General features: G+C 47.2%; 6 protein-coding genes across 15 annotated transcripts; 2 read left to right on the top strand and 4 right to left on the bottom strand.

The window, feature by feature from the left end:
• Positions 1-617: 617 nt before the first annotated feature.
• On the bottom strand, positions 618-4,376 carry alpha-Man-Ib (alpha-Mannosidase class I b). The gene is made up of 6 exons (XM_001358339.4): positions 3,953-4,376; positions 3,596-3,889; positions 2,950-3,430; positions 2,551-2,891; positions 2,291-2,478; positions 618-2,234 (listed from the first exon to the last, which is right to left on the bottom strand). Exons 1-6 carry the CDS (start codon positions 4,037-4,039, stop codon positions 1,580-1,582), a joined length of 2,046 nt encoding a protein of 681 aa, XP_001358376.1. The 5' UTR covers positions 4,040-4,376; the 3' UTR covers positions 618-1,579.
• A 703-nt stretch (positions 4,377-5,079) lies between these two features.
• LOC6897117 (RUN and FYVE domain-containing protein 2) lies at positions 5,080-16,923 on the bottom strand. Of its 8 annotated transcripts, none has more exons than XM_015181625.2 (7): positions 13,676-13,817; positions 12,614-13,489; positions 8,764-9,197; positions 8,454-8,701; positions 7,979-8,393; positions 6,017-6,114; positions 5,080-5,920 (listed from the first exon to the last, which is right to left on the bottom strand). In XM_015181625.2, the coding sequence occupies exons 2-7, from the start codon at positions 13,452-13,454 to the stop codon at positions 5,293-5,295; spliced, it is 2,664 nt and encodes an 887-aa protein (XP_015037111.2). In that variant the 5' UTR covers positions 13,455-13,489; positions 13,676-13,817; the 3' UTR covers positions 5,080-5,292. The 8 variants fall into 8 exon arrangements, with proteins under 8 accessions (XP_015037111.2, XP_033233051.1, XP_003736450.2 ...); XM_033377160.1 differs by having other exon boundaries at positions 12,614-13,486; XM_003736402.3 differs by lacking the exons at positions 12,614-13,489; positions 13,676-13,817 and adding an exon at positions 16,422-16,919.
• On the top strand, positions 9,226-12,030 carry LOC4801252 (uncharacterized). 2 transcript variants are annotated; one of them, XR_004468544.1, is made up of 4 exons: positions 9,226-11,039; positions 11,101-11,650; positions 11,721-11,827; positions 11,891-12,027. XR_004468544.1 is itself a non-coding variant. In XM_001358338.4 (4 exons), exons 1-4 carry the CDS (start codon positions 9,377-9,379, stop codon positions 11,960-11,962), a joined length of 2,397 nt encoding a protein of 798 aa, XP_001358375.4. In that variant the 5' UTR covers positions 9,229-9,376; the 3' UTR covers positions 11,963-12,030. The 2 variants fall into 2 exon arrangements, 1 of the variants encoding a protein (XP_001358375.4); XM_001358338.4 differs by having other exon boundaries at positions 9,229-11,039; positions 11,101-11,655; positions 11,891-12,030.
• Positions 16,924-16,996: 73 nt separating the features above from the next.
• On the top strand, positions 16,997-19,232 carry PolA2 (DNA polymerase alpha subunit B). Its single transcript, XM_001358336.4, has 2 exons — positions 16,997-18,955; positions 19,013-19,232. Exon 1 carries the CDS (start codon positions 17,096-17,098, stop codon positions 18,923-18,925), a length of 1,830 nt encoding a protein of 609 aa, XP_001358373.3. The 5' UTR covers positions 16,997-17,095; the 3' UTR covers positions 18,926-18,955; positions 19,013-19,232.
• Positions 18,957-21,706, bottom strand: LOC4801249 (uncharacterized). 2 transcript variants are annotated; one of them, XM_001358335.5, is made up of 5 exons: positions 21,534-21,678; positions 20,702-20,827; positions 20,315-20,631; positions 20,117-20,239; positions 18,957-20,039 (listed from the first exon to the last, which is right to left on the bottom strand). In XM_001358335.5, the coding sequence occupies exons 2-5, from the start codon at positions 20,705-20,707 to the stop codon at positions 19,556-19,558; spliced, it is 930 nt and encodes a 309-aa protein (XP_001358372.2). In that variant the 5' UTR covers positions 20,708-20,827; positions 21,534-21,678; the 3' UTR covers positions 18,957-19,555. The 2 variants fall into 2 exon arrangements, with proteins under 2 accessions (XP_001358372.2, XP_015037109.1); XM_015181623.2 differs by having other exon boundaries at positions 19,556-20,039; positions 21,672-21,706.
• Positions 21,707-22,475: 769 nt separating this feature from the next.
• Positions 22,476-23,887, bottom strand: LOC4801248 (filamin-B). Its single transcript, XM_001358334.4, has 3 exons — positions 23,318-23,887; positions 22,870-23,241; positions 22,476-22,811 (listed from the first exon to the last, which is right to left on the bottom strand). The coding sequence occupies exons 1-3, from the start codon at positions 23,454-23,456 to the stop codon at positions 22,513-22,515; spliced, it is 810 nt and encodes a 269-aa protein (XP_001358371.2). The 5' UTR covers positions 23,457-23,887; the 3' UTR covers positions 22,476-22,512.
• Positions 23,888-24,433: the final 546 nt, after the last annotated feature.

Here is a 24,433-nt window from a genome sequence, read left to right as displayed (position 1 = left end):
AAACAAAACAAAACAAAAACAAAAAACACCTACTATGATACGTACTTCCAGACGGACGGAATGGAATGGAATGAAAGGGAATGGAATGGAAGGGAAATGCTTGTATTACGTATAGTCAGTAAGGGAACTTTCAAGAGGTATCATTAATCTAAGATGTGCTTCAATATTCGGGCCTCCATGACCCCCTAACGATCCCATCCCATCCCCATCCCCATCCCTTGTGTCCCCTATGTGTTGCTTCAACTAGAAGTTCCAGCACTTTCTAGTTATTATTCAAAGACAAATAACTTTCGTGTAAAAATGTACATGTAATAGAATAATTTAAGTTTGGAAAAACCTCAAAAACTGAATAAATTTAAATCTATTGCTAGATTATTAATGCGAATTGTTTTAAGTTGTATTTAGAACAAGACTCAAGAGAACTCAGATTACCCCCGACATCCGACACCCGACACCCATCCACAACAGACACCCGTCACCCGTCATAAGAATTGTTCAGCTAAAAATGTGTCTAAATGTAATGTAAAACATAAAGAGAAAACTAAAGATTTTAATAGAAAGAAAAACCAGGCATCATCGGCATAAGGAGAGAGAGTAAAAAAAGAGAAACAAAAGAGTAAAAACAGTTTAATATTTCATAGTTTATTAAGCCCATCCATTCATAGTCGTCATAAACATTAAGTACATAAAGAAAACTAATATATCATCCCTATGCTCTTTGAGTAACGGGGAGATAACAAACATAAAATCTCACTGAAAACGAAACGAAACGAAACGCAACAAGTAACAGAGAAATCAGAGAAAACCCAGCTAAAAGTGAAAGGAAAATGCAATCAAAGTTCATGCATTTCATGCGTTTGTACTGGGTGACAACGTTCTTAGGAAAATAAAGAAAATTCCATACAATTTTAAAAACTATTTGCATTTTATTCAACACGTATGTATTGTTGGCTTTGCTTATAACTTGGGGACTTGGATTCGAGTTCCTGTGAGATTCAATCCTTGCATTACACACATGCCTCCTTTCCTACATATTCGAACACACAAATCGACTTTGTGCCGCCAGTTGCTAAAATTTCTGCAAACATAAACGTACTACTGCTAGATACATACATAATATTCGACTACAGGGTATTACAGGGGGTTGGGGGGTATTACAAATGTAAGACCTGCAGATTGATTCGATTGGTGGTGCTACCAGCGATAAGATGCTACAACTAATGAGAGAGGGCTCCTGCCCCAACCAGAGATTAGTGGTAGGTGCTTATACGAGAGAAATAAATTATTACGAAATAACAGATATCAAATTAGAACAAATAATATGATACAGAATCGACTGCTGTAGACTGCTCTGATGATAGTGGTGATAGGTTTTTATATTCGTGTGGGGGCATTACCCTACTCCCTACACAGCCAGACGACCAGTTGTGGCTGTCTAGCCATTTCATAGCTTAGCATAGTATTTGGCATTTGCGCTAAAGTACGATACGATTGTGGCAGCTTAAATGCTGCGCATATCGGCTCCCATGCACAGCTTTTTGTTGCGCAAACTTCTAGTAGTCTTGTGCTTAGATGCTATTTATGTCTTAGGCGGATAGACTGGCAGTGGATGACCCTCCGAATTGAAGACCCATTGGTCCAGATCGATCTCCTTGCGATTGTCGCTGAACAGCAGATAGAAGTACTTGAGGGTTTCGCTCAGCCAGAAGCTCTCCATCAGATCCCGCATGCGCGTGTTCTGCGTATTCCGAACGTTCCCCAGCGACGTGTAACCCGCATTCACTTTGGCGTGGGTCTCGAACGCCTGGAAGATGGTCCAGCCCATGTCCTGGTATGTGCGATTGCCAGTGATCGCGTAGAAGTAATACAGACTCTCGATGAACTCGGGCCTCAGCAGATTATGCGCATCGTTTGGCTTCACATAAATGTCGTGCTCCTCCTTGTCCGTCAGTGCAAAGTACGATATCTCGGCCGCCAAATGGGTGGGGTGCTGCATGTACGTCTGATAGCAGGTGTCCAGCAAATCTCTGGCGAGTATCAGGTGAGAGTCGGGCATGCCGTTCTGGTGGCCCAGGATCAAGGTGCCCGGCAAGTAGCACGTCAGATGGTCCATTTTGGGCTTGAAGTCCTTGCCGTTGATCAGCTCCCCAATGTACACCCAGTGCTCACGCGGGGTGCGGCGCATCAGCTTCGTGAGCACCCCATCAATGGCCTGCATATAATCCAGAATGAGACTGCAACGAATCGAGTGTGATAGGTCTATAAACTCCTTCTCTACTGTTCTACTCACTTGTCGTTATCATTGCGGCCTGTCTGAATCCACTGCTTGAGCAGATACTCATAGTAGGAGTCGCCACGGGCTCCCAGCGAAATGGTGGCATAGTTGCGGAAGGTGCCCGTGTTGGCGTTGATGAATATGGGCACCAGTCCATCGGTCTTGTCCAGCTCGTGGACCTTCTCATTTACCTTATTTACGACCTGAAATGTACATGTGCCTTATTAGCTTTTGGGCTTGGGAGAACAGACGCAGATGCTGGTGTTTGGACTTACGTTCTCATAAATGGAAATATTTGTGGACCTACTCAGGTCACGGAACTCCAGCTGGATGGTGGTTACCTCGCTGGTGGAGCTGTCCGGCGACCATTTGGGCGAGTGGGCGGACAGGTCGCCGAGATTCACATCCGAATAGGGAATGCCCGAGGGCGAGAGGAAGGCCGGCAGCAGGCGATTACCCAATTCCGCCGACTTGCTGAGGAACATCGTGTCGCCGCTCAAATGGTATGCAGACAGCAGACCGCCCAGCACACGTATTGTCACCTCAAAGAGATTCACATCGCGCTTCGTGCTGAAGCGCAGGGAAAGATCCACCCAGTCACGAGCCTCCTTGAACTCTGCGGGAACCAAACAGCTTAGATCTTAGATCGGATGATTAAATCAGTGGTCACTCACCCTCATCGAGCCCCATTATGTACATGGTGTCCAGAGCGTCGACAATAGTCAGCCCCAGGCCGAACCATTCGTGGGAGAACTGCGAGACGGGCTTCAGGTTGTCGTGACCCCAGGCGTACTTCTGGTAGCCGGCCCAGGAGTGCTTGAAGGCAGCCACTACCGCGGATTGTCGCTCGTTTGTGGCGCCATGGAAGTGCTGCCCCTTGGCCAAGAGCGGCTGAATCTTCTTCAGGTGGCGCTTAATGCTGATGCCGCCCAAGTGTAAGGGACTCCGTATGGCTTCGTTGAGCTGTTCGCGTTCGTCCAGCTGCTCAATGGGCAGACGCTCGATGGGCTCCTCCACATTGTTCAGTATATCAATGCTGCCGTCGTTGTCCACTGTCTTGTCCAGCAGTGCCGGCAGTGCCACAGCTGGTGTATCTGGCACTCGAACCACATTCTCAGCCGAGTTCGCTTCCCCATAGGCAATATTTCCATCAAACTGAAAGCAGTCAATTATCATTATACAATCTCCCATTTTCCCGAATCAAACTTCAGACACCAATAACCAATTTAAGTCATTAAGGTGATGGCGCTATGCTCTTATCATAAAGGGGTTCTGTCGTTCTCTCAATTAGGCACTTATCAGTGAAGAGAAGACAATTACCTTATCATCAGCGGGCTCTGGGTTTGGGTTGGGCAGGCGTCTATCTAATGCGGACGGTGTGGCAGCAGCAGCAGCAGCGATCAGATCCTTATCCTTGTCAGGATGGTGGTGGGGATTCTGCAGTGGGATCTCGCGTCGCAGCTGATAGGGGGAAGCTATGGCCTTCTCCTCGACATCCTTGATGCTCGCGGCAATCAATTGGTCGCCGGTTAAACAGAGCAAGACCGTCACGCAAAAGGCCGTTACGCCGAGTATAATGAGATTGCGTTGACAACGCGGCAACTGATTCCAAGCCTAGACCGTGCAAAATAAGTATGAATATTCATTGTTTCTTTGGGGGCATTTATGGCCTCTTACCCGCCGCAGACTCTTTCGGCCCCGCTCATCCGTGCTGGCTACCGCCCCTGACGAGAGCGTAAGAGTGATGTGTCCGTTCTCTTTCATATCCGTCCGTATTCTGAATGGTCCGTTCCGATCCGACTGGCTTTACTTTGGGTGCTTCGAGTGGGAAAGTTTTGTAAAATTCCGCTGCATTCGGGTACGAATAAAAATCGATGCCAGAGCGGCCGCCGCCAGCAGTGCGGGGGGGAGTTGTGCTAACTAACCAATGGGCTGGTCGTGCTACTTGGCTTTTTTACATCGAAATCGTTTATAGCGCAGCACGTGCATGTGGTAAATCCATATTTTTTAACAGCTAAAATTCTAAAACATTTGTTACCGCAGATTTGTTGATTAACCCACTTAACCCCCCTGTATTTAAACATGTGAAGAGCTTGAGTTAAACGGCTAACAACAATACTTTTCGTAGATTCTTTTAGATCCATCCTATCATATCCTTCCCTTTTTTTAAATTATAATAAAAATTAGTTCGATATCTTTCACCTTACTGCGCTAAAGCTCTATAAGTTTTTTAATCATTTTCGTGGAGTGTATTTGAATACCCACTGGTTCACAATGGGTTAATAGTTTGCTGCCCTTGATCGGAAACCATATTCCTCGATTTTAATATTCAGTTTGATATAACTAGCTAGGCAGGACTCTCAGCACTGAACACAAAATTTTATTTGATCGATTAACTAACTATCTATACGACTGTCTAATTTTAAGAAGTCATTTTTGCTTGATTTTGTCTAAAATAAGTTTTAAACAAAAAAGGTCAAAGCACAAATTGCATGTGTGTACGGAATTGTTTCCGGTTAATTGGTTTCAGCTCTGAGTATGGACATCTGTATACCCTATTTCCTTGAATTAATGTTAACCTTCCATTTTCCAAGCTGTTTTGAAACAAAATTAAAAATGTCTTGTTCAAAGATTGCCATATATAGACCTATTGAATTATTTGATTAGATTCCTGTATATATATCTCGATCCCGAGATTATAGGGAGATGATATATCATTGGCCAGGGCTGCAGTGTTGGGTACACTTGTCGACAGCTGTATATCGATGTACCATGATCTAACGGAAATTCAAACTGCGAAAAGATTCTCAGAAATATATTTTGAGACATTTATTGAACAATTCACACAAATGGCGGCATTGTTTTACATAATTGGATTACAAAATTCAATGTATAACGTCAGTGTGTTGCCAGCTAGGAATGCTTCGCACAGGCAAGTTCTTTTTTTCACTACATACAAATACAAATTACAATAATTCTTAGATATCTATAGATATATGTATATGTGAATATTTGCATCATTTTGCTGCATAGCAGGCATTGCACACTCGCACCGGTTTGCCCGGCTGCCCCTGGGCATTGAGCAGTGGCAGCGTGTGCTCGGAGCAGGCCTTGCAGAAGATCTCCCCACAGCTGCGGCAGTGGTGCTTGCGCCGCGTTAGATTGAACTCTCGCTCGCAGCCTGTGCAGTGGGAGGCAATTGAGTCGGGCGCCCAGATGCCGGGACTGCCAAGGCTCTCCGGCATCGTTTGCAGCGACTGCGAGGATCCCGACATCAGCTGGCGTTGTCGTTTCTCGTTGTCCTGCATCTCCGACACCTTCAACTTGCTCTCACTCAACTGGATGCCCAGCTCCTCCAGCGTGGTCTGCGCCTCGGCCCACTGGGCCCGCGCCTTTTCCAAATCCAACCTCAGCTTCTCATTCCTGTCCTTCTCCTCGGCCAGCTCCTTGAGGCAACCCTGAAGCGTGGCTATCTTCTCCTTCAGCTTGATCTCCTTCTCCTGCAGCGAAATTCGCCACTCGCGCTCAATGCGCGACTCGGCCTCGGCCCGGGCAGCCCGCTCTTCGCTGGCCGTGACCTGGGTGGTTAGCGTTTGTGACGTGGTCTTCAGTATCTCGCCCAAGTTGCTCTTGTCATGGGTCCACCTGTTGAAGGGAAAGCAAACATTGATGATGGGAACCATCTACGAGAGAACTAGAGAGAATGCCCCCACCCCCACCCCCACCCGTAAGTGATCTTACTTCTTCTCCAGCTGCTCAATCGTGCTGGCCATGTCCTCCTTTTGGTCCTCTAACTTGTCCATCAGCTCCGTTTTATGCGTTAGCGAGGCCTTGCAGTCCTGCCAACGGAAAGAGAAAGAGAGAAGAAGCGTTTGTACCATCGTGGGACCATCTCAGAGGAAGTATTTTGGTGGCAAATGAAAGACTGACTGACTGTCGGTTAAGGTTTATTTCTTGGGGTTTCTCTTTGGGTTTAGTAGAAGTAGAAGTACATTACGAGTAGAATATATATGCAGTATATGCAGGATGCTTTCAAGGCGTACGATTATAGTTACATTTATTTATAATTACAATACTTGTGTGTATTCTTCGACTAGGTTTAGGATTAGGATTACATATAGTACATTCAGTATTACAATATAAGCGATAGGCGCAGCTGTTGGGCAGGGCATACATATATCAATACGAGTATGTCCATGCATACCACCCAGAGAAAAAAAAGTAGACCTGACATTCTAATATTTGAACATAGATTTCAAAAGTTTTTTCACTTACATTTTGCCATAAATATGAAAATATTTTATTTAAGTGTATTTCATATTTAAAATAAATACATGTCAAAGTTAAATTAAACATTTTCATATTTAGGTTAAATATATTTTGAAGTGTTTTATATTAAGATTAAATGTGAGCCGTATTTAAAACATTTCTGTTTAAACCAAAGTGAGTACGATTTGATTTCTGTATTTTTGTGGGTGTAATTTTCTCTGAGTGTATATACGTGTATACAGTTCTCATTTGAATCTGAAACTGAAGCTTCTTTTACATATATACATAAATACGTTCTGTTCATATATCATCATACATCATTTATGATTGTTCCATCTCTCAAAGGTTCCTTTTGGGGCTCAGGGGGAGTGGGCAGATAATTAAGCTATCAGGTTGCATATAATTAGTCAAACCTTTAACAAAGTCTACATATACTCTGTCTAGGCTTCCTATACACTATCATGGGCCTAGGGACCCGTACATGGACATGGACTTTGAGTGCACGCCAAGGCCTTGGATACATAAATATAGTATGGGAGTAGTAAGGAGGCAACAACTATGCGCAGTATATCTCGCAATACATAGATTAATGGGGTTCTGTTCTTCTTTATCTACAATTAATACGCGTCTAAGAGTCGCTCGCTGCGGCAGTTTCCACAATCCCGGACAAGGCGTAGTCGCTGCGTGATCCATCGCCGCCAAAGTGTTGGGTTATATCTGCTGCCGCCTCGGCCAGCTCATCGTTGAGCGACTTGGCGGATGTGGGCGTCTTTGGGTCATTCCTTTGGGCTTCCTGTGGCTCTAGGGGCTCCAGGGGCTGGGTTCCAACAGCAGCTGCAGCACTCGATGGGGACTTGCGATACTTGTTGGGATCGAACGGCGGAAAGGCATCCATCTTGAGGTGCATCCGCTTCATGGGTGGCCCGGCGTCGTGTTTGTGCTTCTTGGTGAGGGCCTCGAACTTCTCCAGATTCTGCTGGCGTCTGGTGCTGGGCGAACGGTCCCCGGCGTTGGCTCCTCCTCCGAATACGCTTCCTCCTCCTCCTCCTCCTGCTCCGTGCTGATCGTTCAGCTTCGACTCGTACTTCTTTTCTAGCGATTGTAAAATGTTACCAATTTGTGAGGCTTTCGTTTGCAAGCGCGAGACCATCTCGCCCTTCTGTGTGAGTTCATCTTCACATTCCTGGTTAAATTGGTGGCAAAACGAGGGAGGAGTACATTTGACTTTGGATTTCTTTTCAGAATTGATAAGCTTAAACCGATTCGATTGCAGGGATATGCTTGACTAAATCATAAATCAACTGAAACCAAAGAGAACCAAACAGAGAAAAACCAAAACTCTAGCGACCAGATGATGGGAGGATGAATGTGGAAAGATGAGTGTTGTGTGGTGTGGTGTGTTGTGTCTCGGTTCTGTCTCGTGTAAATACTCACCTGTAGTTTGCGATACATCTCCAGGTTGATCTGCTTGATGTCGTCCAGCTGGCGGCGCAGCGAGACTATCGTGTCCTGCTTCTCGTGTATGTCCTTCTCCAGCAGCTTCATTGCCATGTCCGACTCTGCCTTCAGAGATACCTGCAGCTTCAGCTCCTTCTCCAGTTCGCCGTTCTTGCGCCGCTCCTCAGAAAGATCCGTGCTTACCCCTTCGGTCTTTTCCTTTTCGGAGCCACTGCCAGAGCTGTTGTCCGAGTCCTTCTGCTGCTGCTGCGTTTGGCTGGACTGGCGCATGGCCTGGTTCTCGGCCTGCAGAGCCAGCAGACTGTTGCGTGCAATGGCCAGATCCTCCTTCATCAAAGCATTGGTGGTGGTCAGCGACTCGACCTTGGCCTGCAGATTGCCAACGGTGGCACTGAAAGAGGGGGAAGTTGAGAGGGGGTAGGGCCAAGGTTTGCGACTGCTGGGAACCCACTTTAGATGACGATTCAGCTCCTCGATGTAGTTCTTCTGGTCGAGCACGGCTATCATGTTGCCCTGCCCGGTGGCATCCAGCAGCGCAGGCGGAGCACTCTCGTCGGGGACATCGGGACTGCGCGAACTGGAGCGCAGGTACAGGGAGAAGTCGATGACGCCCTGCTGCGAGTCCAGGTCCTCCTCCTTCACGCACAGATTGCAGTCGATCACATTCAGTCCCACCAGAATGCCCATTATCACAACGATCTGACAGAGGAGAGGATAAGATTATCCTGGACAGGATTACGGATCTAGAGTGTGGATTTCACCTCGTCGCTCATCATCAGGGCATGCGGCTCGTAGTAGTCGTAGAGCGAGTCCTCGCGGTGCTCGATCAGCGCCTGGAGGTAGTCCGACAGTTTCTTCTGCATGAGGGCGATCCGCAGCCAGGCCCGTGCCCGTCCGATGTGCGTGCGAACGGTGGGCAGGTCCCGCACACTGGCCGTAATGTCCTGCGCCTCGGGGCAGTAGTGCTCGACGCTCTGCAGCAGGTCCCACAGCTCCTTCCTGGGTCCGAGCAGGCCTTTCTTGGGCCGCAGCCCATGGCCCAGCACGTGCTCGATCACGATGAAGAAGTGCTGCAGCGGCAGATGGTCCGAGTCCAGCATCCGACCATAGCGCAGCGACTGCTCCAGCAGCTCCTTGACGACCAGCTTGCAGATGTTCACCAAGTTACTCCGCTCGATCTCCGCGGTGTCGCGCGCTGCAAGAACAGGCAAAGGCCACAAGGCAAAGTGGATTCTGAGTCATGGATTCTGAGGTGCAGCGAAGCAACGAGACTACGGATTAAGGATTAAGGACTAGGACTAAAGCTACAGCCAGCTAGTAGGCGTTTCGAAAGGGATTTGCGTCAAACTTTGACAACTGGAATGACAACTAGTAATGAACATTCATGTGCTGCTCGCGTTGGTGTTTTTCCTGACGCCGGGAGGTTGTCCCATGTACAGCATCGACCTCTCCACGCTGGAGGTGCCAAATGACTTCCAGGACGAGCTCACGCTCCAGTCCATGCTCAATTCGGAGCTGGAGCAGTCGCGGAACGACCTGAACGGCAACCAGAGATCCGTCCCGGATGACCCTCCCGGCAGGCACAGGGGCAAAAGACCCCGAGTAGCACCCAGGGAGGAACTCCTGCCAGAGGTATCCCACAGGGCCGCCAACAACAATGCGAAAGAGTTCTTCCTCGGCACCAATCTGTTCGGCAGCAGCACGAGGAAGTGCTTCTCCGCGGAGGAGATCGCGCTGATAGCCGCCCGCAGGGACTTTGAGACGCTGCTGCCCAAGTCCTTCCCCAACAGCCTGCTCTGCGACAGCGTCGTCCAGATGCTGATGAAGTACTTCCACACGGTCAACCGGATCGTCAAGAGCAAGGCCAAGGACGAGGCGAGGATGGTGCTGCAGCGGGCTTACTACGATGCGCTGGGGGGATACCTGCGATACTACCTGGTGCCGGTGGCCCAGATCTCCTTCTACGCCGGCCGCCTCAAGCTGAACACGACGGAGCGGCTGGTGAGCCTCTACCAGCAGTGCCGGATCGTGCTGAACACCAACGGCAATGGCTGGCGGACGCCCATGGTGGACGTTCTCAGCCAGCTGAAGAGCGTTCGAATCAGACCCGTGAAGCTGCCCGCTGCCCCGAAGGAGGGGGACGATGACGCGCTCAGCTGTGCGCTGCTCGAGCAGAGCTCCGGCGGCAAGGAGGCGCAGAACGACCAGATGATCGTCCCGCTGCCCCGCCTAGAGGCCGTCGATGGGCACGGGCACCTCACCCTCATCTACCTGCCGCTGAAGCAGCGACGCATCTACAACCTGCGCTCCCCCCAGTCGGCCTTCGTGCTGGTGAAGTTCTTCCAGACGGTGACCCAGTGCTACCGCTTCCAGGGCATGTGCCAGAGGACGTACAACAGGAAGCTGCGCAACTGGATCCGCGAGAGCCTGCAGCTGCACTACAGAGACGAGGTCTTCTATCCCGGACTGGGCGGCGTCCTGCAGGTCTACGAGATGCTCAAGATCGAAGACCAGGGCAAAGCGAAACAGCCTGTAGGCGAGGGCGAGGGCGAGGAGGAGCAGTGTTTCAGAGGCTATCAGCAAACAACGGATGATGTCACGGACACCGGAAGAGTGGCAGTCGCAGGAGCTGGGGCCGGGACAGGAGACAACTGCCGCAAGCAGAGTCGATCCCCGAACACCAAAAAGCAGGAGGAAGATAAATCGGAGAAACACTACAACAAGAATGGAGAGGAGTGCCGGGAGTGCGATGATGATCCCTCAGCCGCATTCGTGGCATGGTTGGCTCTGTTTCTGGTCGTGCTCTTGCTATTCCTTTTGCTGCTCATCTACTGCTGCATGAAGAAGGGTCGCAAGCCGCAGATCACCCCGAGGCCCAACCGCAAGAGAGTGCCGGCAGTGCAAGAGCCGAAAAGTACAAAAATAGCCGTCGACTCAAACCCCTCGATGCCCCGGAGAATGGCCATCCACGGATCCTACTACTCGTCGCCCATTGAGATCAGTCAATCGGAAAAGTCCCCCCAAGGCAATAACAATGGTAAGATCCATAGATGCCAGCCCTATCTATTCGCTTAATTTGTTTTCTCTTCTTTTGGCAGACTTCCGAAGGTTCCTCGATGAGTCGCACACCTCCACCTCCTCGCTGGCCTGCCAGTTCAACAGAAAGTGCCTGCCCGTGAAGTTCTCCCGCAGCTCCCCGGACCAGTACTACCCCAAGAAGAAGCGCCAGCCCACCACCAAGTTGGTCAAGGAAAAGGTCGTTCAAGCTTTCCGTCCCCTAGACACTGACGACTCCGAGCTGCAATCGGATACAACTACCCCAGGTCCCTCGCCCAGAAGAAAACCTCCTTCTCCTGCCGGCAAGGAGGAGGCACTGGATCAGGGAAGATACACAATGCCCACACTGGAGTCGTATCGAACCAATACCACAGAAACTGAGCGCACGGACAGGGCCCCGGAGAAGCAGAAGGTGGCCAGGCGGTGTGACAAGGAGCGATGTGAGGGCTTCAAGCTGACCGAAAAACATGAGAAGGAACCCGAGAAGCAGAAGCCGTCCAAGCGGTGTAGGGAGGACCGGTGTGAGAAGGAACCAACGGAGACCAAACGAAAGGAGAAACCTCCGGAGAAGAGCAAAAGAAAAGAAAAAAAGTTGGGTGAGATTTTCCCTATTTACGGAATACCAATTCCCACCGAATTACCCCCTTGTTATCCCCCACAGAGACCGACACGGGCCAGGATGAGCGACGAAAGCCCAGCAAGAAGTCCGATCCAAAAGCAGAGCCCACGGAGAAGCGGCTATCAGGAGGAGGCTGTGATGTGAGGGGTGTAAGCGAATGGTCAGACTGAGATCGTGTGAGGATACATCAAATTAATTGAAAAACCCCACAGCCACCGAAGGACTCGCCAGGATGGGAGACGGTTTTTGAGGATTCAAGCATCGTAGAAGGAGGTTCCATCTGATTTTCAAATTTCGATTTTTTTTATATTTTCGTTTCTGTTTTACGAATTAAATTGAGTTGAGTTAACTATTCCCGTTGTGTGGGCCACCATTCGGCGCAAAGCGTAGAAGTTTCCCATAAGCGAACGGATACATTCGTTTCGAATGACAGTGAAACGGAACGGTAGTGATGCTTGGACGTGGGATATCAGGGTGGGACGCTTTGCAACTCTTTTAACTTTAAATCATCGAAATAATCAGAGTCTCCTGCAATATAATTCCCCATTAAACTATGTTGAGTGCAAGCAAAGGAAAGAAGGTGCAACATACTCGTAAGTGCAGAGTAACATGCCAAAATGAATATATCAATCGAGAGCCAGAATCAGAACCAAAACCAGATAGATGGCTGATATCTGAGACAACAAAAAAATGAGAAGAGAAAGCAACAAGCTACAAAGAATAAGGTTTAAGGTAAGGTATAAACTGGCAAACAGAAGATGCAACAGAAGAAGCAACAGAAAGAAGCAACCTACAGAGATGCGACCACTCTGCGAAGAGGCCCACATTCTTGTGCTGCGACTGCGTCTGGGAGTGCGACTGGGAGGCATTGAGTGCATTGGAGCCGACCATGTCGCACAGACGACGACCGATTAGATTTTCAAGTGCCATAATACCATTATCCTCGAGAGCCGCGGCAGCACTTCCGGCCGCTGACAATCCGGAGAAGCGTTTGCTGTTCCGCTTCCCAAACTGGGAGCCACTGCCACTGGCATGTGTCCCAGCAGTACCGTGGCCGGAACTGGAGTTTCCAGTGTGTGGCTGGTTGACGCCGACGCCTCCACCTGCCTGCTGACCGCCGGCCACATCGATATCCTGCAGCTCCTTCAGGCACAGCCACTCGCCGTCCACGGAAACACGAAAGTTGCACAGGTAAATGGTGTCCTGCACGCCGTTGGCCAGCTCCTCGTTAGTGTGGTTGGCATGCGAGGCCTTGGGCAGGGCGATTGTCGTGCTGCTGCTGCTGCTGTTGTTGCTCGGCTGAAGGGGTACAGCCTGTGCCGGCGGTTGCGGCTGCGGCTGTTGCTGCTGTGGTTGTGCCTCTTTTTGTGGCGCCTTCGACGACGACGACTGGGGCTGCATTTGTGGGGGTGGATTCTGACCCTTTTGTGTTTTTGCAATTGGCTGTGCGGTTGTTGCCGCCCTTGCTGTGGCACTTGCTGCCCCTGATGACGACTTGGCGGACTTGCCAACTTCGTGTTGTTTTTGTTGCTGTTGCTGCATACTCTGTGACGTCTTCTTGGCTCCTCCGCCCAGGCCCAGTCCCACCGATGACGTCGTTGTCGTTGGCGTTTTAACGACACTCCTCAAGGGCTTGGCGGATGTGCTGCTGGCACTCGACATGGCTGCCGTCGAGGATGCCTTGAGACGACTTCCACTGGTCGCACTGGTGGCCACATTATTATTGTTGTTCTGGGACAATTTTGTCCTTTTAGTATCCTCGACGAGTCCGCGCATTTTTTTTTTTTATTCAGGCTTCGATTTAGGGCCTGCTGCATGGATTCGTTCGCGTGGGTGTGAGTGTGTAGCCATAAAAATACATATACATATCGACATTAGGAAGTTGCAACATCTCAAAGCTGCCAAACACATTTCCCCCCCGCACAGCACAGCCAGGCAGCACTCTTTTCTTCCTGCTGCTACTGCTTTCGGGAGGAAACGCTTGCAATTGTTGTTACCTTTTGTGTGATGTGTCTTTGCGGTGGAAACCACTGATCAAATGGCTTTTTTTATCAAATTAAACTCTGAACAATTGCAATTTTACGCCGTCACTTTAGATATACCGTTATGACAAAAGTGACGATAAAATATACCGTCCTACCCTCAGAGATATACCGAAACATACCGTCTCATTTTAAAAATATACTGTTAATATACTGACGAGTTCAAGTTCTATTATACATAATATTCTGTCGAATATAAGCTAATTTTATCCACATAATTTAATCCAATTAATGATTATATTTTCTACTTTACTGGTTTATTTTAAATACTTGCTTTTATTGCGTTTTGCGTAAAGAAAGGTTTTAGCGAAATAGGTCAAACAAAAAAGGACGAAACGGACGAAAAAGGACGAACGAGTAAAACGTAATAAAACGAACGAGTATCGTTCCAATTGCTCGATTTTGATATTCCGTCGCATAATGCTGACTAACTAAAACCCTTAGTTCCGCACACATAATTTTATGCCATTGATGAATACATTTTCTTCAAGATTGGCTAGTTTTTAGTCCTTGCTTTGTATTTTGACTAAGACAAGGTTTAAACAAAATAGTTCAACGAAAAACATTCCCAATGTGGCGTGTAAGCCGTAGTATAGGCCTTTGTATACCCTATTTCGTTAATTGAATATGAAAATCCTGTTTTTCAAACTGTTTTTACTAAAAACTTTTTAGACATGTGCAATCATATGATTATTATCTTGTATTTATATATATCCTTATATGTACATATTCTTGGACTTCATAAAAAGACGCTGAAGAAGAAATATCAAGAAATATCGTTGAAATAGGTTTAAAATAGGGACTATTTTGCCTCATTTGGAGCCTGGGATGACAAACATAAACAAAAATACAAAAAAAATTACAAAAAAAAAAAATCATTATTCAATAAAAATAAAAAAATAAGAATTATACAATAAAAATCAAGAATAACAATTATAATAATAGTTATTCAATAAAAATCAAGAATAACAATTATAATAACAGTTATTCTATAAAAATCAAGAATAACAATTATAATAATAGTTATTCAATAAAAATCAAGAATAACAATTATAATAACAGTTATTCAATAAAAATCAAGAATAACAATTATAATAATAGTTATTCAATAAAAATCAAGAATAACAATTATAATAACAGTTATTCTATAAAAATCAAGAATAACAATTATAATAACAGTTATTCTATAAAAATCAAGAATAACAATTATAATAATAGTTATTCTATAAAAATCAAGAATAACAATTATAATAACAATTATTCTATAAAAATCAAGAATAACAATTATAATAATAGTTATTCAATAAAAATCAAGAATAACAATTATAATAACAGTTATTCTATAAAAATCAAGAATAACAATTATAATAATAGTTATTCAATAAAAATCAAGAATAACAATTATAATAACAGTTATTCTATAAAAATCAAGAATAACAATTATAATAATAGTTATTCGATAAAAATCAAGAATAACAATTATAATAATAGTTATTCAATAAAAATCAAGAATAACAATTATAATAACAGTTATTCTATAAAAATCAAGAATAACAATTATAATAATAGTTATTCAATAAAAATCAAGAATAACAATTATAATAACAGTTATTCTATAAAAATCAAGAATAACAATTATAATAACAGTTATTCTATAAAAATCAAGAATAACAATTATAATAATAGTTATTCTATAAAAATCAAGAATAACAATTATAATAACAGTTATTCTATAAAAATCAAGAATAACAATTATAATAATATTTATTCTATAAAAATCAAGAATAACAATTATAATAACAGTTATTCTATAAAAATCAAGAATAACAATTATAATAATATTTATTCTATAAAAATCAAGAATAACAATTATAATAATAGTTATTCAATAAAAATCAAGAATATCAATTATAATAACAGTTATTCTATAAAAATCAAGAATAACAATTATAATAACAATTATTTAATAAAAATCCAGAATAACAAGAAAAAGTCTTGTTTGGAGCCTGGGATGAAAAAGCTTTTCTCAATTCTATAACATCCATTTCCCCCAGGGTATGCACAGAAAAATTTTTCTGTCGTCAAACGGTTATTACCAATAAATACTAGTTTTTGATCTTCCGTCAAATATTACTAGCTATGTATATATGTAGATCTCTCAGCTTTGCCCAGTTAAACACTTATTTTTCCGTTCAGTAACGCGCAGCGACCGCGCAGTGTGGAAGTTGGGACTAAATTGCTTTTGCCTTGGAGCCTGGGATAGCATTTCCTCAATTCTATAATATCCATTTCCCAGGGTATTAGCAACATTTGTGTATAATATTAAAAGCTATATAGATCTTTCAGTCCTGCCCACTTAATTTTATTCCATTGACGAATACATTTTCTACAATATTAACTACTTTTAATTACTTTTATGTATTGTATTTTCACTAAAACACTGTTTAAAAGTTAATGTTCCCGCAGTGAGACCATTGTTGTCAACCGGCTAGAACCGGGAGACTGTTAACACTCTGTTAATAAGCTTTTGTGCTCTGTTAAAAATAGCGAGCTTTTTCGTGCAGGCTATGTATCTGCAGCAGCTGTTGTGTGCAGTTCACACTCTTTTAGTGTTATATGTTCACTTGCTTCCGAAATTTACTGGCCTTTTTAAATCGTATACAAGTACGAACTAACTTTAGAATCTAAAACTAAAACTTACCACGCTTTGCTCTTTTCGAGATTATTTTGGATGGTGATGGAGAGGCTACCGCTTCAGTAGTATTGGCCGCAGGAGCAGTGGCTGGTGGAGTAGTTGGTGCTGTAGTCTCCCCAGAATAGGGAGTCGTGCCATCAATCACTTCAGAGGCAGCCGCCGCTGCCGCAGCGTTCGTAAACTGAGTCGAGATGTGGCTGAAGATCTGCGAGGAAATACTCTCCGTTCGTCGAAAGGTGTTGCGCAGGCGATCAAATGAAGAGCTGGGCGCAGGCGCTGGTTCGGCTCCCGTTGGAGGCGGAGGCGTTGTTGGCGACGCAGTTGGCGAGGAGTCGTAGCTTCTATCATGGCGAACAACCAGCAAATCGTCCGTGCTCATTTCACCCTCTTACATACACTGCACTGCACCAATTTGAAACGCACTTTTTTACATTAACTAACCGAAGGATCAGCTATACTTTTTTTAAATGCACTTAGTCGGGATAAACAACAAAACAATTAAAAAATGTAAACAGCTGTTCGCGTGGTGATGGTAGTTTTTCGATAGAAATATCAAACTAACCATGGATGCATACAAAACCATGTAAAGCTATCGAATGAAGCGGCAATAGCAATCTATCGGTTTTTTTGCCGCCAAAAGTATATTTCTACAAAAAAACAACACGCGAAACAAAATAAAAATGGACACGGAAATAAAGCAGCAATTCGACGAGATAGGCGTGGAGCCCAGCGAAGCGGTGCTGGACAAGTGCATGGAACTGGCCATCACGTACAGCATTGAGGATGCCACTGAGTTCGTGGAGCAGTGGATGGCCTTCAGCTTGTCCCATCTGCACGGGGAGGATCCAACGCCCGAGAATCTGGGCGAGTTCGAGCGCAAGGTACTCCAGCTGAAGAAGGACAAGGTGGGCTTCAAGACATCCACACAGAAAACGTATTCCCCAGCTCCTGTGGTAGCCCCGAGCTCTCTCTCTACTTATGGCGTCATCGAGGATGATCCCATGACGTACGACTATGGTATCGAGTCGTTGACAGACTCTTCGATGATGCACACGCCTAAGTCCAAGAAGGATCCGTCACGATCCTCTGCGCTCAAGGGCGGCGTTCTCTTCAGTCCCGCCAGCTACACACCGCAGTCGGCCAAACGTACACCAGCGGCAGGAACGAGAACACCATCGACGACAACAGTGGCCGGACGACCAGGAGACATTGTGGACACCTTCGGACACCCCAAACTGCTGGCCGGAACCACGTGGCAAGCCAAGCTGGAGCATTCCCTGCCCGTGTCGCAGAGATTACTGCACCAGGAGGCTCCGCTGACGCTCAGTAACCTGGGTTACATGAACGACCTGCTTAGCGATAAGTGTGATAATCTGTACGACCGGCTGGAGGAAACTGGGCGAGCGCTGGTGAAGAAGAAGCTCGGTGTGGAGGGAGCGGCCGAGTGCAGCTGGTATCCACAGGACGGGCAGACACTGCAGGCGCTGCACATGCTCTATGCCGTTGGCATGATACATTCCGAGGACGATGGCCCCCTGGACGCCCACTCGGCCTTCCTGGCCGTGACAGATGGAGAGGAAAGCAGCTTCCTGGATTTGAACTTCACGCGTATCAAGTCGGCCAGCATCTTTCCGGGCCAGGTGGTGCTGGCGAAGGGATTCATACCCAAAGGCAACTCCTTCGTGGTGGAGGAGATCCACACCGAGCGGAAGCTGACGCCGCCCTCGCCATTGAAGGTGGACAGAGAGCTGCAGTTCGTGGTGGCCGCCGGTCCCTATACACACAGTACGGACTTGTTCTACGATCCCCTGCACGATCTTCTCAAGTACCTGAAGGACCACAGACCGGATGTCCTAGTTCTGGTGGGTCCCTTTGTGGACGCGGATCACAAACTCGTCGCCGAAATGGCAGAGACCTTCGACTCGTTCTTCGAGAAGATGATTTCGGGCATCATGGACGTGGTTGGAGGTCACACGACAGTCTTGATGATCAGCAGCCAGAAGGATGCCATGTCTCATACGGTCTACCCCACCCCGCCGCCTGCTCTACGCAAGACATACCCTAATCTGCACCTGCTGCCGGACCCCTCGATGGTGGACCTGGACGGGATCACGCTGGGCGTCACCTCCACCGACGTCGTGGACCATTTGCTCAGCCACGAGTTTGCGGCAAATGCCGGCGAGCGGATGCATCGGGCAATCAACCACCTGTTCAATCAGGGCTCCTTCTATCCCATGTACCCGCCGGGGGACGAGAACATGTCCTACGATACGCAGCTGGCACTGAAGTACGCCCAGCTGCGGCAACTGCCCAATGTCCTCCTGCTGCCCGGCGACCAGAGGCACTTCATCCGGCTGGTTAGCGATTGCCTAGTAATCAATCCCGGACGGCTGTCGGACAAGAAGGGCGGCACCTTTGCCCGCTTCTTGGTTGCGCCCACAGCCCCTACGACCACGGGCAAGGCCGCCAGCTTGTTCAACAGCGTAGCCTGTCAAATCCAACGTATCTGAAGACACAGGACCGTACCCGCTGCACAGATCGTTAGTAGTTAAAGCATTTATTAATTTGTAATTTATATATTTATATATGTATAATAGTTTACAGCTAACAGTAGGAAATGATGTCTAAACGTAAAAGTACTCGCTAGGATCTGATCTCGCTATGTACGATTGAGATGGAGTCCCAGTCCCAGTCCAAGTCCTGTTCTGGCCTGGCCCTTCCGTACACGAGTCAATTCCGAACTCAATTCGGTATCGCAATCGCACAGAAAAGTAAACTAAAAACTCCGATTGTATATTTTAACTATACAAAAAATACTGTATGCCATGTTTCGTTCCAAAAAACACATCGCTCCAATATAAACCAGACCATCCAGCCGATCTAGCGGCATGCCGGCATGGGGGTAGGTAGCCGTTAAGTAACTGCCGTGCCGTGCCGTGCCACCTGCGTGTTAAGTAATCCTCGCCCTGCTCCTCGTGTCTCTTGTACTGTTGCGTACTGCGGTTTCATAGTTGGGTTGGAGTTCCTGGAGCTGCAGCTACGGCCGCCTACGACCGACCGCGTGGGCTGATGGGCGGCCGTCCAACAACTATCTGCACTGACCTTGGCTGCGTTTAGTTGTTGGGCTCCTGCTTGTATTGTTATTGTCGGTTGTTGACCCCCTCCGGATTGTGGACGCCGCCGCCGCCGCTGACCATGCTGTGCTCCATATTCTTGACAATGACGTAGTTGGTGATGTGATTGATGGCCTCGTCCTGGAGCCGCTCCGGCCAGCGCTTCATATACGACTTGATGAAGTCGCTGAACGTGTCCACCTTGTCGGGTGTGCTCTTGTGCGTGTCCACGATGTTCTTCACAATGTCCACGAACTTGTCGTAGTCCTCGTGCGATTTTTTGATCTTGTTGTAGTTGGCCACACCGCCGTTGGTGTTGCCGCCACCGCTGGCCCCACTGCCGCCCGCAGCATTCATCTGCTGCTCCATGTTGTTGTCCGCGAGGCGAGCGGATGCAGCGGCAGCCACCGCCGCCACGGCCGCCGAGGAGGTCATGAAGTTGTCCACGCTGCCCGTGTTCGGCGGTGGCTGGGAGTGGTCCATAAAGTGGCGATGCATGCCGTACTCGGTCCTGCAATAGAACAGATAGGGAGATCAGTATAAGAATGATCGGAACAGAATAAAGAATAGAGTGTAAGGAGTACTCACTTATAGAACCCCTCCGTGTTGTTGCTATTAAACTCTTGCTGAGACATTGGATTCTTCCAAACTGGTGACTCGGATGTGGATGGTAGGCTACTAGTATTCGAGGCACTAGTCATGCGTTTGTCTCTGTGGAAGATCAGATTCGCATTAGTTTCCATTAGACATTATATCCCTTCCATGGGATTTGCATTACTTATTTACTTGTAACCCGTGTGAGCTGCCAGACTCTTGAAAACATCATCCACTTGACTGTAAAACTTCCAGGTGCTGATTATGCCCGTTGTCTCGAAGGTCTTCTGCTCCTGGCGATATCGCTGCGTGAGATTGTTGACTTTGAAGTGCACCTCAAGTGCGGTAACAGGGACGCCCAGGGACGTTAGCTGCTTGGCCATAGCCACATACAGATGGCCATTGCGTTTGATGGTGCGCAGCTCATAGGCGCAGACTTTCCATAGTTTGATTAGCTCTAGTACCCCACTATCCTCCCATTGTCGACGCTTTTTGTTGAATTTTTCATACTGCAACAGATACAGGTAAAGAGACGGATATCCAGGAGGAGCTTCAGATGGGCAGGAGATGAGTACTCACAGGCATTTCACATGGGTCTCGCTGCCGACAAATGGGATTGCCCAACAAACTGCGTCTGCCAGCTGGAGCAGGACATGAAGCAGTACTTATCTAGTAGGCTGGCATATTGGACACGCGCATCCACTCCTGCAACAGCAACAACAATCAATTAACAACGTATTTCACTTTTAATTACACTGATATAATATAATATTTATAATAATTGCGGGAAAATCTCATACAACACCATTTCTAAGGCGAATCTTTAAAGGTTACGGGGGGACGAGAACACCCACGCCTCCCTTCCCCCAACTAACGAACGAACGGGACTTGCCTGCGCACTATAATAACGGATTTTTAATTATCATTAAGCCGGCGCACACACAAACACACAGATGAGGCCCTCACACAGGCCCACACACAGTACACAGACATAATACGCAATCCGTAAACAAATGCAAATATAGGGGGAAAAGGCAGAGAGAAACTAGCTGTGAATTGCATCCAGCAGATACAAGATATGAAGTTGACGCGACGTTGGCTCAAAGCGTACTGACGCGGTTATTCCAGTATACTGCTATACCAGAGAAGAGATGAAGATGCTACATGCCACACAACTTTGACGCCGACGCCGCGGCCTGCCTTCGCACTTGCTTTTGCTTGGAGCCGCCGCCGCTGCCACTGCCAGCAAAAGTGTAGTTGTAAGTGCGCAAAGCGAAGGAGGGGGGCGATTCGATGGTTACTTTTCTTCAATACACACACGCACAACTTTTCCCTTTGCAGAGATACACACACACACACACAACATCAACTTTTTTTGGTGAGTCGATTACGGCCACAGTGCATTCTTTACTTATTCTCCATGAGTAGCAGATTGCCGGGGGGATGGGGGAGAGACAACACCAACACAACAACAGGCAGGCAGCACAAAACAAAACTTGATTATAAGTCAAATAATTAAATTTTAATTATCTTCGAGAGGGAAACACACGAAAAACGACGTATCTGGTAGTACGCGCAGCTCTCGCCACCAACACACCAACAAATAATGATGTTCTCTGCACAAGCGAGACAGCAGCAGCGCAAGCAACATGGTGTGAACGGGCCAGCTATAGTGCATAGGGTTTTTCGTGCCAGTGTGACCAGACAGTGGCAAAACAATACGTTGGGAATTGAAAGGGCCCGTAAATACAACTTTTATTGCATGAAAAGGGAACTGTTCAGTTTGGAATAGTAGATAATGGTACTACCCCCCTATCCGCTGTGCCATGCTTGATTTATCTGGCTTGATTTTAGGGCCTGGCAAAGCGCAATTTATCTTGTGGCCCCGCAGTCGCTCAGTCGGCAGCTGGCTGCTCTCTCCTCCTTCTCCGTCCAAACTCAGCTCAGCTCGTTAAGGCTGGCGGGCTACAAAGCAAACGCATTATCATCATCATCAACTTTGGCTATGTTATGTTCCCCCCGCCCCCCCTCTCTCTCTCACTCTCTCTCAGGCACCATCAGTGATGATGCGCAACTGCTTTTGTTGGAGCATAACACACACACACACCAACACATGCATGTATTTGCCGGTCATCATCATTAGGTTGGAGCGACGGCAGCGACAGCGGCAGCAAGCAGCCCCCAAATGCGAACGTCATTAGCGCCGGGCTAAATAACAAAAAATGATAATGTTTCTGCCGTTGCTGCTGCTGCCACAGTGTAATCATCATTAAATTGCACATCGTCCCGCGGAAGGCGGGTGGCAGAGGGTAGGAAGCGGAGAAGCAGAGGCAAGAACAAGGTCACCATCAGATTTTCGTCTATTCACATTTATTCTACTCCTCCAACTCCTATTCGGTGGCCAGGCTGAAAGGCGACCCGGGTATGTGCTGCTCCCCCCACTTGGCCACCAAAATGTAATCCCCAGGATCCGACACGCGGTACGTGACCCGATGTACGTTGCGGCCCAGATGCTTCACCAGCACCTCGTCGCAGGGGCCCCGTGGTCCCAGGATGGCCACGAAGAGCATGTTGCTACCCGCCTGGCTGCAGTCCACGGTGAACTCGTTCCTCTCCAGGCAGTTCATGTGCGAGAGTCCTAGGCCCCGGCTCTGTACCTTGCTGGCATCCGACTGAAAGATAGGCACTCCTGCAAGAGAATATGGAGGGATTACCGTTGTGGAGGATTACACTAGGACGGGACCCACCTGCTGGACTGCTGGATTTTATTTCCGTGGCCTCGGAAGCCCCCGCTATGGCTACTATGATGAAGGGAGACCGGGGCAGAATCACGGAGTTGCATTTGACGTGCACCTTGTAGAGTCCTGCACCAGAGGACAGCTGGCAGTCGATCTGGAAGCGCTCCGGGTCCAACTGCTGCTGCTGCACGGCCTCCAGCTGGCCGCTAGGACCCTCTACCCGAACATCAAAGTTCCCTTTGACACCGTTCCGTTTGAGGATGAAGCTGACGGAGCTGTTGATGCGGACAGCCCCGCTGGGAAAGTGCAGCAATTGCACCCTGCCCGCGTCGGTCAGCTCGGGAGCTATGAAGACGCGGGGCGGCTCTGTGGGATACGCATCTGCGGAGCGGATCGGTTGGGGGTGTATATAAATAGACGCTTCGCTTCGATGTTTACTTCCTCATTGTCGACTCACCCGCGTCGGGCGTGCGCTGGTAGCGCCCAAAAATACCCTCTTTCTCCGCACTCGGCCCCTCGATCCCACCACTTCCACTCGGACACAGAGAGGCAGCTGCATTGGTGTTCAGACGCATCTCCTGCGACGCTTTGAACATGCCGCAACGGTCTCTGGGCAAATCTCTTTTTTACGGCTTTCTAAATATTTTCCGGATTGTAATTGCCGTGGACTGTGGACTGCCCGGTGGCTGCTCCTTTGCGAGACTGAGTTCAGTGCGCTCTCCCTTTCAATGCGAACGCATGGAAGAGTCTCCTCCTCCCCTCAATCGGAATGGAATTGCTCTCAAGATGCTCAATATTCGATGCTCAATCTCAGAAAACTCTCTCTCGTCTCTGATCTAATGGATCTTTCGATGGGGCAGCGAACAGAACACGCGCCAAAATGCAAATGTTTATGATGTTTGTTAGCCGGGCAGCCTGCCAAGTCTATAGGAAGTCGGAGAGCCAGCTAATGACGAACTAATGCTGGGCTATGCTACCCATTCCTATTCCCCATATGATATATTGAGAAGAGGCAAAAGAGATGAGATTAATTTGAGAAGAATTACCCCTGAAATAAACCCACAAAATGAGAAGCGAGAGAGTTATGCTAAAGAGTTTTTGATACAGAATTTATCCATTCAGAAAACAGATCCGTCTGCATTTCATTCAACATTTATCCCTCTGCAATGGAGATGTTTCTTTTAGTGAAATTATCAGTTATTTTTCCTAATCATAATATAAAACTTTTATTCGAAGCATTCTCCCATCACATTCTCATCATCTCCTAAGTTTCTAGAGAATCTTTTCATTTAGAAATCATTCCACAAAGCAAAAATTAGATTGGATTGTATTCGAATTTCCAATATACCACGAAATCTTTTTTAAAAATTCAATATCTGTTTTTTTTTTACTTTGTGCAATTTTGTTTTTTTCACTTGACATTTGCTGCGCCAATATCCGAAAAAACTGTATGGGTCGAAAAGAGAATTGCTTGACCTTTCATAAGATTTTTTATTCATAGCGATAAAATGTTTATACCTGAAGATATATGGAGCTAAAGTTGCAGTTTTCTTCTTGTTTTATTTTCCTTCAA

The sequence above is a fragment of the Drosophila pseudoobscura genome, chromosome 2 (assembly GCF_009870125.1).
Source record: "Drosophila pseudoobscura strain MV-25-SWS-2005 chromosome 2, UCI_Dpse_MV25, whole genome shotgun sequence".
Classification (NCBI taxonomy): Eukaryota; Metazoa; Arthropoda; class Insecta; order Diptera; family Drosophilidae; genus Drosophila; species Drosophila pseudoobscura.
This window is presented reverse-complemented; position numbering and strand designations above follow the sequence as displayed.